The sequence below is a fragment of the Heteronotia binoei genome, chromosome 2 (genome assembly GCF_032191835.1).
Source record: "Heteronotia binoei isolate CCM8104 ecotype False Entrance Well chromosome 2, APGP_CSIRO_Hbin_v1, whole genome shotgun sequence".
In the NCBI taxonomy this organism is placed as follows: domain Eukaryota; kingdom Metazoa; phylum Chordata; class Lepidosauria; order Squamata; family Gekkonidae; genus Heteronotia; species Heteronotia binoei.
The window spans coordinates 56894001-56907209 of record NC_083224.1 but is presented as its reverse complement, the minus strand read 5'-3'; the positions used below and the strand labels follow the sequence as shown (position 1 = coordinate 56907209).

The window sequence follows — 13209 nt, the reverse complement described above, 5'->3', positions numbered from 1 at the left end:
AATTAAACACTTACAGTTTAGCAGAAGCAGCATTTGGCAGAAAAGTGTTACAACATGTGTTTCTAGAAGAGAGCGATGCCCCACCCAGTCATTAATCTACTGCTATAGGAGAACCCAAGATGGCCTCCAACTCAGAGGGAGAACTTACTGTGAGGGGTCATTCTCCTTTGAGTACAGGAGGACATCTTGCCCACCACGTTGCATCACTAATATTAGGGTCTGTTCTGCCACATCTATATCTATTTCATTTTTTCTTGCTGCTTTACAGTTCTTTCTGTTATGTTTGTTGCATATTAACTTGTTATTACTGTTTAATTCTTTTGAGTAAGGTTGATAGTCTAGAAACTACTTCTTAGAGTATCCCAGCTGAGGAAATCTGGGTGCTCCAGGGTCATGGAAGAGGAAGAAGAATTATTCTATTTCCTGCCTCCCTGACAAGATGGTGGAAAGCACCCAAGATGTCCTCCTGTACTCAGAGGAGAATGACCCCTCACGGTAAGTACCAGTGGTCGTTTTCGACTCTAGGGTGACGTTGCTTTCACAACGTTTTCATGGCATATTTTTTACAGGGTGGTTTGCCATTGCCTTCCCCAGTCATCTACACTTTTTCCCCAGCAAGCTGGGTACTCATTTTACCGACCTTGGAAGGATAGAAGACTGAGTCAACCTGAACCAGCTTCTGCTGGGATCGAACTCAGGTCCTGAGCAGAGGGCTCCGACTGCAGTACTGCAGCTTTACCACTCTGCGCCACGGGGCTCTTAGTGCCTTCTATAGGGTAGGGTAGAAGGCATTGGGGATGAGTTTATGGAACCGGGGGGAGGGGTGTGTGGCTGAAAGAGTTCCATAACCATTGTTCTAGAATCTTGTACTTAATTGTTTGTTTTTTCTCTCTGGAGATTCTGCTTAGTTGCCCTCAGTTTCTCCTCTCTTTGGCCTTTTAGCTACCTCTTAAGAGGACTAATAAAAAAAGAAAGACAAAGTGAGGACAGGAAGACTGGACCAGCTTAACCTCACATGCTTCCATTTGGTGCAACTCCTTGAGATTTCAGTTTCTTGTCTCACAGGAGAGACCCAGCAACTTCATGAGCCAACCAGCAGATAGCCAAAAGGGATGCTGCTTCCATCCCAACTCGATCACCTGACTTACTTACAGTAGTCTGGCAAGGGAAAGGTACTCCCAAGCTCTACAAGGATGTAATGGCTGATAAAGCTGCAACGCATTGCAGCTGTCTGTGAGGCTTCTCTGCAAAGAGCTGTTTTGCTGCTGCTATATCTGACGAGGTCTGGTTAGAGATAGCCACAGGGCAAGACAGAGCCATTCCTGACACCACTGTGACAACCACAACCATTATTCTCCTCAGTGTGGGAGGCACTCCTTTAGAAAAAGGTAACTCTCCCCTGCCATGGTGTTGGTAGACAGGCCTCAAGCCTAGTATTCTGCCAGAGCCTGCCTTTTCAAAAGTTCTTTCATTATAAGGAAATAAACTGCAGCTACCCCAGGCAGCCACTAGAGGGCTCATTACAGTAGCATTTAGCTGGATAATCTGTATCCTCTCACTTTTTTAGTTTCAGGGAGTAGATTAGAAAAATCTTAATAAAACCATGAGGAAGTACAGAGATTGCATCTGCAGTAGCAGGACTCCTCTCCTAGTTCTCTGTTGCCCTCCACTTACCAAAAAAGCAACCATGCAGAGACAGCACACCAAAATCCACAGGCCAGAGCTTTTCTTCCAGATGAAGCCAGTGCTCTGGCTCTTCAATTCTCTTCTTTTTTTCAGCCAAGTTATAAAGAGAACCTGTCTCTCTGAGGATTGAGAAATATATTCTTTGCCTATTAGGGATAATGAAGGTGTATGGTCAGAGGATGAATTCTTCCCTCTTGTCCAGTCTTATTGTGTATTATTCCCTGTGATGACAAGACTCTGTTCCTCTGTACCTGGCTGTATCAAATGCCATTTCAACCCAACAGTCAACAAAAGCAATAGCACCCAATATGACTCAATAATGGGAGACCAGTTCCATCTTCCCCATTGAGCTGGAACAGTCACGTCCACAGATCAGTAAGTGATACAGTCAAGGAGGGCTACTGCATAGAATTCTTGAATCTGTTTCACAGCAGGCTTCTTCCATCCCTGAGATCAAGGTTGTCTCATGAACATGCTGATGCTTCAAGCCATTCTGCACTTTCTGGATGCTCAAGCCACGCCTCCTTCTCAAATATACTGATGTATCTACTTTGTATTTTATGTTGTTCTCAAACACAGCAGGGACTGGCAGCTGAATAGACTCTTTTCAGATTTATTCTGTAAAGGGCAGAGGGAATTGATATGATCACTTGGGATTGTCTTTAGGCCTGCTCTAAACATCTTCCTATATTTACTGCTAGCAGAGGTCTTCAGAAGTATCAAAGCATGAAGGCAGAGGAAGTTCTGGTAGTGGCACAGATTTTGGTTTTTGGACCTAGTTCAATTTGTCTCCTGGCCACTATGGCTGATTCCCACTGCCTACCTGGATCCAGATCAGCTCTGACTCTGTCAGGAGATAAGAGTAGAAAATACAGAAATTGCATGCCAGTCGAACCTCACAAACTGATTCTGCCAAATGCATAAATGACTTTGCAGCTGCAACAAGCATTTGTCACCATACTCATCAGACAACAAGGAAGTACAGGAATTTCTCCAGTCTGCTCTGAATAAAAGTCTCTGACAATCACTCATAGGCAGTAAGTCTCAGCTCTTTTATCTAGTGAATTAAAACCACTGTCTGTTCGTCTAAGTTTCAAACATGCAACATCTCCTCATTCCTCATTTATCCACAGCAACCCTTCCTGGGATTATCAATAAATTCTAACAATACTAACAAAAAAAAATTCACCTTTTGATTTATTGCCTTCATAAATAGCCTGTGTCTTAAGACAGTGACAATGACAGTTGCATTGGTCACATTTCAGAACTCCCAACAGCCTATCAGTTTTTTTCATCATAAGAATATTCTCCTTCCACAAAGATCTGTGTGTGCAGAGATCTTGAGAACATCAGGGAGAAGGACTGACATGTTAGATATTTATAGAACTCTTCATATGCATGAAAGAGTACACTAGTATTCATGATAACAGGCATACTTCCTGGTTATCTGCAGTGGGCAGCAGGGACCTGAAAATTGCCCTGGCCAGATTGATAAAAGCCTGCACATCATTAGTTGATGATGTCCAGAGTTTAGAACATTTAACAGACTGCTAGTGCACTCACCAGATCAGCTGTCTTCAGTACCTAAGTACCTCTGAAGGAAGTTTAATCTCAGTTCTTGTTATTCATTACAAATTACACACTTGTGTATCTACAAGCCATGTCTTTGGCTAGAGTGTACACAAGCAAATCCTCTTTGCATGAAAGTGTATGACAGCTATTGAGAAGCCCTCCCAGGATTCATGTTACTACATGTGGCGCAGGCAACCTTTTTCATCCAAATTGTTGGAAGTCCGTTGATAGTAGTGTGTTGCTCTCCGTATGTGTCTAAAATAACCTTATAGCGGCAGTGGCTCCCAATCCTCAGGTGAAGTCCCACATCACACAGTAAATTTGGTACTCTAGAATCCTATGTACTGAAGCTGTTTGTTGGAGGAAAAGAGGGTATGTACTAAGTGCTAACTATATATTTTTGGGGAAATGCACAATATGAATAGGGGAGGGACAGTGGCTCAGTGGTAGAGCATCTGCTTGGTAAGCAGAAGGTCCCAGGTTCAATCCCTGGCATCTCCAAAAAAGGGTCCAGGCAAATAGGTGTGAAAAACCTCAGCTTGAGACCTTGGAGAGCCGCTGCCAGTCTTAGTAGACAATACTGACTTTGATGGACCAAGGGTCTGATTCAGCATAAGGCAGCTTCATATGTCCATATGAACACTTTAGCAATGTGATCTTTCTGGCTTCATAGTGTTTGTATTTCTTAATGGATATAGCAGGTGCTTTCAAGGACAAAGTAGGTGCCTTTGAGGTAAGCTTCATACAGTGGGAACTGTTTAACAACTAGTATAAGATTTGACATTGCACTCTTTGTGCGTGTCACAAAGTATCTTGGATAGTTCATTTATTCTAGACCCTTTTCAGTCTGTCTTCAGGCCAGGCTATGGGACAGAGATGGATCTGCTTGCTTATTTAATGACCTTTGTCTGAGTGTAAACAAAGGCCATGCTTCCTTATTGCTCTTATTGGACTTATCTGTAGCCTTTGATACAGTAGACCATGGCATCTTTTGAGGTACTTGGAGGCAGAAGTACATATCAGGATGTGTGCATTGAACTGGTTCAAATTATTCCTCATGGACGACTCAGAGGGTTGCTGTGGGAGACAAGTTATCACCAATATGGCACCTGTTCTGTGGCAATCCACAGGGTGCAATTCTATCCCCCATGCTTTTCAATGTGCTTTTCAAGCTCTGTGTAATGTGTAATCTCTGTGCAATGTCCTTAGGACAAATCCTTTGTAGCATTGGGGATGGATGTGAGCAATAGGTGGATGATAACTAGCTCTATGTATCCTTACCCAAATTCGCTGGTGATGTGGTAGAAGTCCTAAATAACTGCTTGGTTTCTGATGTAAATTGGCTAAGAGTGAACAAATTGAAATTAAACCCTGAAGGAAATTGTGCTCCCCACTTTTGGTGGAGCTCAATTAACCCTCACTGACTCAGTTAAGAGCCTTGGGGGTTGTACTGGACCCAAAATTATTACTGAAAAAGCTAGTTAATGCAGTTGCAAAACAACCTTTCTTCCAACTCAGCCTAGCCCAAAAGATGTCCCCTTACCTTGATATGGCTAATCTGGCCACCTGGATCCACACCACAGTAACATTGAGACTAGATGACTGCAATATACTGTGCATTGGTGTCCCCTCAAAATCAATTCAGAAACTCCAGCTGGTGAAGAATGCCAAGACTCAGCTATTATCAGGAGCTAAATGGAGCATGCATACAACTTCTGTCCTGCTGGCTGGCTGTTTATTACCAGGCTCAATTTACAATATTAACTATCCCATACACAGCTCTACATTGCCTTGGACCCTCCTATTTATGAGACCGCCTGTCCCACTATGTTACACCATGACAGCTTTGTTCATTGAAGTAAAGTCTTTTGCAGGTGCAAACCTGCAAAAGGGCAAAATCAACAACTGCCTCTACATGTTTAGGGGGAAGGTATTTAGGGGGAGGTATTTGTGAGTTTCCTGCATTGTGCAGGGGGTTGAACTAGATGGCCCTGGAGGTCCCTTCCAACTCTGATTCTATGATTCTGTGTGCCTTTTCCACTGTGGCCCTCACCTTATGGAACAGCTTGCCTTGAGGAAATCAAGAAGGCTCCCACTCTCCTGGCTTTCCACAAACTATGCAAAACTGAATTATGTAAGAATTTTCTAGATGGGCAGTTACTGTTTTTGATACAGAGTAATGCATCTCCTGGCTGCCACTGGAGAAGTGCCCTTGGTCCCAGATAAGCAGCCTTGGGCTAGGCATCTGTTTTAGGTTATTTGGGAGGTCACAGAATTTGAGTTGCAAGATCTGTGAGCAGTTTTTGTTAAAGTCTTTGTAGGTTTGCCATGGGCAAACTACCTTGTTGGTAGAAATCAGTTGCAGTCTGTTTCTGAAAACTATTGACATCCGCTCACCAGCAGAAAATGCTCTTACAGATATGGAATTTTTTCCACATTCACCTTCCCCCAGCAGTTCCTTTTTTATTTCTGTAAAAGTGATGCCTGGTCAGATCACAGGAGTGTGGACAAAAAGCTGGAGCCCTTCCTATGGAGGAAGGGGACATTTTTACTTGATTGCTCATTCTTCCTGAAGGTGTCTCCAAACACCTGAAGCACCATGATGGTCCTAAGACATCTTCTTTCTGAAAACCAGAAGGAATTACTGGGGAAAGCTGGAACATGAGGAAAATGTTCAAGTATTCCATTGGAGGTGGGTTAGGTATAATTCACAAATGGTGTCATGATCCTAGGCCTAGTGCAGCCTACAAGCTCCAAAGAAGCCTGTGTACATAAGAACATAAGAGAAGCCATGTTGGATCAGGACAACGGCCCATCCAGTCCAACACTCTGTGTCACACAGTGGCAAAAAATTTTATATATACACACACACTGTGGCTAATAGCCACTGATGGACCTGTGCTCCATATTTTTATCTAACTCCCTCTTGAAGGTGGCTATGCTTGTGGCCGCCACCACCTCCTGTGGCAGTGAATTCCACATGTTAATCACCCTTTGGGTGAAGAAGTACCTCCTTTTATCCGTTCTAACCCAACTGCTCAGCAATTTCATCGAATGCCCACGAGTTCTTGTATTGTGAGAAAGGGAGAAAAGTACTTCTTTCTCTACTTTCTCCATCCCATGCATTATCTTGTAAACCTCTATCATGTCACCCCGCAGTCGACGTTTCTCCAAGCTAAAGAGCCCCAAGCGTTTCAACCTTTCTTCATAGGGAAAGTGCTCCAGCCCTTTAATCATTCTAGTTGCCCTTTTCTGGACTTTCTCCAATGCTATAATATCCTTTTTGAGGTGCGGCAACCAGAACTGCACACAGTACTCCAAATGAGACCGCACCATTGATTTATACAGGGGCATTATGATACTGGCTGATTTGTTTTCAATTCCCTTCCTAATAATTCCCAGCATGGTGTTGGCCTTTTTTATTGCAAACGCACACTGTCTTGACATTTTCAGTGAGTTATCTACCACGACCCCAAGATCTCTCTCTTGGTCAGTCTCTGCCAGTTCACACCCCATCAACTTGTATTTGTAGCTGGGATTCTTGGCGCCAATGTGCATTACTTTGTACTTGGCCACATTGAACTGCATCTGCCACGTTGACGTCCACTCACCCAGCCTCAACAGATCCCTTTGGAGTTCCTCCCAATCCTCTCTGGTTCTCACCACCCTGAACAATTTAGTGTCATCCACAAACTTGGCCACTTCACTGCTCACTCCCAACTCTAAATCATTTATGAACAAGTTAAAGAGCATGGGACCCAGTACCGAGCCCTGCGGCACCCCACTGCTTACCGTCCTCCACTGTGAAGACTGCCCATTTATACTCACTCTCTGCTTCCTATTACTCAGCCAGTTTTTGATCCACAAGAGGACCTGTCCTTTTACTCCATGACTCTCAAGCTTTCTAAGGAGCCTTTGATGAGGAACTTTATCAAAAGCTTTCTGGAAGTCAAGGTAAACAACATCTATCGGGTCTCCTTTGTCCACATGTTTGTTCACCCCCTCAAAGAAATGTAACAGGTTAGTGAGGCAAGATCTTCCCTTGCAGAACCCATGCTGAGTCTTCCTCAATAACCCGTGTTCATCCATGTGCCTACGCATTGTGTCTTTGATAATGGTTTCTACCAACTTTCCCGGTATTGAAGTCAGACTGACTGGCCTGTAATTTCCCGGATCTCCTCTGGAACCCTTTTTAAAGATGGGGGTGACATTTGCTACCTTCCAGTCCTCAGGAACGGAGGCAGATTTCAATGAAAGATTACAGATTTTTGTTAGAAGATCCACAAGTTCAACTTTGAGTTCTTTCAGAACTCTCGGATGTATGCCATCCGGACCCGGTGACTTATTAGTTTTTAATTTGTCTATCAGTTGTAGGACCTCCTCTTTTGTCACCTCAATCTGACTCAGGTCTTTCAACACCCCTTCCAAAATTAGTGGTTCTGGGGCGGGCAAAAAGTTCTCGTCTTCCACAGTGAAGACGGAGGCAAAAAATTCATTCAGCTTCTCAGCCATTTCCCTATCCTCCTTCAGTAATCCTTTTACCCCATGGTCATCCAAGGGCCCCACTGCCTCCCTGGCTGGTTTCCTACTTCTAATATATTTGAAGAAATTTTTATTGTTGGTCTTTATGTTTTTTGCAATATGCTCCTCATAGTCCCTTTTTGCCTGCCTGATCACAGTCTTGCATTTGATTTGCCACAGCCTGTGTTCCCTTTTACTAATCTCACTTGGACTGGTTTTCCACCACTTAAAGGAGTCCTTTTTATCTTTTACAGATTCCATTACTTTGTTTGTTAACCACGCAGGCCTTTTCTTATGCCTGTTTGTGCCTTTCCTAACTTGTGGTATGTATTTTATCTGAGCTTCTAGGATTATAGTTTTAAATAGTGTCCAAGCTTCCCCAAGGGTTTTGACCGTATGTACCTTTCCTTTCAGTTTCCTTCTCACATGCTTCCTCATCTCAGTGTATTTACCCCTTTTAAAGTTAAACGTGGTTGTGGCGGTCTTTTTGGACAACTCCCTATTTATACAAACGGTGAAATCAATAACATTATAGTCACTGCTCCCAAGAGGTGCAATCACTTTTACATCTCTCACCAAGTCTTGGGCATTACTTAGGACCAAATCCAGGATCGCCCTACCCCTGGTAGGTTCTGAGACCATCTGCTCCATAGCACAGTCATTGAGAGCATCTAGAAACTCAATCTCTTTCTCTCTACCAGAACACATATTGACCCAATCAATCTGCGGGTAGTTAAAATTACCTATTACGACACAGTTTTTATGTTTAGCCGCTATCTTTAAGCCTTCCATCATATTATAATCGTCCTCTCTCTTTTGATTTGGTGGGCGATAACAAACTCCCATAGTTAAATTTCCTTTTGGGCCCTCTATTTCAACCCAAAGCATTTCTAAAAGTGAATCTAATTCTCTGACCTCAGTCTTACTGGACCGTATATCCTCTCTGACATACAGAGCCACCCCACCTCCAACCCTTCCCTCCCTAGCCTTCCGATATAAATTATATCCAGGAATCACCGTGTCCCACTGATTCTCCTCATTCCACCAAGTTTCTGAAATTCCCACAATGTCTATGTTTTCTCCCAACACTAAACATTCCAATTCACCAATTTTACTTCGAACACTTCTAGCATTTGCATACAAACATCTATAATTTCCCAGGCAAGCTAGGCCTGCCACCTTCCTCCTGCCGCCTCTAGACTCTGGCAGACAGTCCATACTGTTTGTCACCTTCACAGTGGACAACTCTGGTCCATTACCCGGTAGAACAACAGCAGCCAACCCTTCATCTCTTTGAGACGAGTCCTCCCGAACCAGAGACATTTCATCTCCTGTCGGCTTTCCCCCAAGATTTAGTTTAAAAACTGCTCTGCCACCTTTTTTATTTTAAGCGCCAGCAGCCTGGTTCCATCCAGGGACAAGTGGAGACCGTCTCTTTTGTACAGCTCCCGCTTGTTCCAGAAAGCATCCCAGTGCCTAACAAACTTAAACCCTTCCTCCTTACACCATCGTCTCATCCACACATTGAGACTTCTAATTTGTGCCTGTCTCTCCTGCCCTGCACGTGGAATAGGTAGCACTTCCGAAAAGGCTACCTTGGAGGTCCTGGCCTTAAGTCTCCCGCCTAGCAGCCTAAATTTTTCCTCCAGGACCTCACGACTGCATTTCCCCACATCGTTGGTGCCAGCATTCATCACGACCACAGGCTCCTCCCCAGCACTGCCTATCTACTACACGCGTAATGTCCGTTACCTTCACACCAGGCAGGCAAGTCACCATATGGTCAGTACGCGGTTTCGCCACCCAGCTGTCTACTTGCCTAAGGATTGACTCACCAACTACCAACCCCCCCCCCTCTTCCCCTGTAGGAGTAGGTACAGGGTCTACATCTCCCAGGATTCCTTCTATCCCTCTGATTGGGTGAAAGCTGTTTTGGAGGGAAAACTGGCCAAGGAGGGGTGGGATCTGGGAGGAAAGCATAAGTAGGCCAAGCTGCAGACAGGGTTGTTCTCTCTGGAGAGGCTGCAGAGAGAGGGTGGTTCTCTCTGGAGCTGGAGGCAAGTTGTAGCCAGAGAGGGATCTCCCATCCAAGGAGGGTGAATTGAGTTGAAGTTAGAAGGGAACATCTAGTTAGTTGCGTCAGGGCTTTTTATTTCTTTATACCAATCTTTACTGTTTCTTTATTCACTGTTGCACTAAAAAGTTTTACAACCTACTTATTGTTTTTGAGCACTTAAAATAAACTGTCGTTATAGTTAAACTGCCTGGGTCCTCATGTCTCTTTGGTCACCGTTAAAAGGTACTTGCTATTAAGGAAGACAGGGTTTGGGTGGGTGCTCTGGGCCCTCTTGTACAGACCCTTACCATAGTGGTGGCAGCAAGCAGAAGACCCTTACTTGGCCCCTGCTATGTGACAGATGGACATGGCAGTACCCTGCTTATATTAGTTGTGTCCCAGCTCCTCATGTCATCGTATTGCTATTACAATAAAAATTATGACTAAAAGGTGCACTTTTACTTTAAGTTGTTGTTTAGAAGAAGAAAATAATCTATTTATGTTTGGTGATTAATTGTTCTCCTCAGACCCCCTAAATCTCTATGGTTTATATGTCTGTGGAGATGGTGATGCAGGACAGTTTTGTTGTTGTTGTATTTGAGATTAGAAAATATGTTGCCAGCCTTCTGCTGCATGAGGATGATGTCTTATCAAATTGATCCTGTTGGAGTAATGGTGGGTTGTTTTGGAAGGGTTATATTACCATATTGTTGTGAGAGCTGTGTAAACCAATAAAACAGCTAGGGAAATTGTATTGAAAGCTGAAACTGGCTAGATTTTAGACCATTCTAATCTTTGCAAAACTGCAAGTTTTGATAAATTGTTATTTTTTTGACATGGTTGTGTTGGAAAATGCAATGTTGCATAAAGAAGGAGAGATTGATATGTCACATGTTTATTTCATACTCTACTGATTGCTTATGGCTTCCTTAAAATGATATATTTTAATGTGTTTATTGCAGTTTCTTAAATACACAACATTCTACATTTACAAAATCTCAGATTTTGACAGAAAATTGTAATTTAATTCAGATCAGATTTGTAAATTACTTTATATATGTTAAGTCATATATAAAATCAACCTGGAACTAGAAACAAGTCTGTGAACCTGATACAAAGAACTGTAGAGGTAATTAAACCTATATTCTGTTCCTACTACAAAAAAATTAGCAGGAGAAACTACTAACACATAAGCCACTGAATGTTGACGTTGTGGAGGAAACCCTTTTATGTCCTAGTTTACTGACGTGCTAAATGTCTAGAAGTTTTTTTCAGGGTGGCTAAGGGGCAATTCATAGCTAACTAATAAAACTGCATTATGTTAACTCTTCAGCTAGATGCAACAACAACAACAAAATAGGTAAGACCCTTATAGGGTTAGTTATGCATGTATTTTATAGTCATCATCCCACATAAAGAAATAGCTCTTCAGTGCTTGAGGTTGTACCTGGATCCCTCAGTTCTCCATCTGGTATGCTATTAATAATGCATACTGGATGATTATTAAGTAGCAGTAGACCTGTAAAGCACTGGCATTTGTGCAGAACTGTGTTAGGGACATTCCATGTCTGTAAATCTTGCAATTAAATTGAGGGCTGCTTCTAACAATGTAGCTGCTACACGGAAGCCACTTGAAACAGTCTTTGTCGCTCCATAGGGCAAGCAATTTCATGTCTACCAGTTCATTATGCACATTGGTTGCAGAGGCTTGGAGACAAACCCATGAAGTGGAGCTAATCCATGTGATAAGAAAGTATGTACAAAACAGTTTTCTGTGTCGAACAATACAGCTGCCTCAACATGTTGGCCATAGTACATGAAATAGTCCTTAGTTTAACTTCCTGAAAAATTATAGTCACAGAAGATTTAGGGTATATAAGACCAATCTTGGTTATCAGGGAGAATGTATATTAAGATATTAATGGACACTTATTTCTGCACACACACTGATAAATGTAAAGGCAGTTTTTAAAAACTGAAAGATTGGGTTGTGAATTATTTGAATTAATTAGACTAGCAGATATAAAGATGACAGTTTCTAGTGATTGATATTTAATTGCATTTTTCAGGGGAATAAAAGCAGCGGCTTTTTACAAAATGAGAAAACATCCACCAAACAGAAGAGGTATCAGCTTTGAAGTGGGAGCCCAGTTGGAAGCCCGAGACAGATTAAAAAACTGGTATTTCTTATTTCATGATAACCCTTGGATACATTTTTGTGATGCTGACACGTTGTGCTACAAACAGAGAGTCAAACCATTAATCTTCAGTCACAGTTGAATGTACCAGCCCTAAAGTTCTAGTACAAATAAATAACTTTTCCATAAACAATTTGGCCTACGTGGTTCAGTTCCAGTACATGTAGGAAAAATGAAAGTAACATGCTGATTTGTACATGTGCTGAGGTGATTTGTATCCTTGTGACATTGCAGCCTAATCCTACCACCAGATGAGTAAATATACTGTACAGAAAAGTGGTAAACTATTGCAAGTATCCTGACTCAAGTCAGGACTTAGCAAGAAACTGAATCAACAATTTTTACAATTACATAAACTGGCTAGAAACTGCAGCATGGGAGAAATAGTCTGTAGTTACCAGAAGTATTGTCCTAGCACCAGAGGCTATTCAATCTGCTTGATACTGAACTGCATGAGTGAAGTAACAGGTCTTTATCCTGCTAGCTGTTAGAAGAGGATAGAGTACAGAAGCTTGGATTAAAGAAATATATTAAAATCTCTCGGATATTAATTCCAGGGCCAAGGAGTACATCATTAGTTTTTAGTCAAATTGTTATTTTTTTTCTGGTTTGTTTCAACACTGGTCAAGCACACAAAGTATGGTTCAGGTTCTGTTCAGTTCTGAATAAAATAAAAGTTCATGTAAACTTTTCAGTAAAGGTTTGGTTTGACTCCCTGGTAACAAATTGGTTGTGACTCAAATGTTCTCATTGTTATTCTTATTTTGTAATCATAATACAGTAATATGAGTAAAGGAAATTATAGAAATCTGAGAATAACAAGGGACCAAGTTATGGTGCAGGCTGAACTTTTTAGAAATGTAGTCCATGACATGTAAAAGCTTTTTGATGCTCTTGGCTTGAAATGAAAGGCCTGTGTTAAATGACTGAAGTAAAAATAGTTTCTGATCTCCAGAAACAGTGAAGACTTTAAAAGGAGGCAAAGCACTGGAAAATTTTTCCATGTTGATTTAAGAGGAATATAGTCTTATTTATATTGCCCAAGTTGACAGTAGTTACCTGATAGAGAATGCCTCAGTCAGGAGCACAGCTGTATTTTGTGTTGTATGAATGGAGAATATGTGAAAGGCTGCTTGTACTTGCTTGACATCTTTAGGAAAAGCAAGGAAGATGCTT

The 13209-nt window shown here is 42.1% G+C and overlaps 1 protein-coding gene across 3 annotated transcripts in view; it reads left to right on the top strand.

Moving 5' to 3' along the window:
• PHF20 (PHD finger protein 20) overlaps positions 1 to 13209 on the top strand; it is an 89607-nt gene that overhangs the window by 17510 nt on the left and 58888 nt on the right. For all 3 annotated transcript variants that reach the window (XM_060231030.1, XM_060231029.1, XM_060231028.1), the window contains exon 2: positions 11905 to 12015. In XM_060231030.1, coding sequence (XP_060087013.1) covers positions 11933 to 12015 — 83 coding nt within the window. In that variant the 5' untranslated portion in view covers positions 11905 to 11932. The remainder of the gene's footprint in view (positions 1 to 11904; positions 12016 to 13209) is intronic.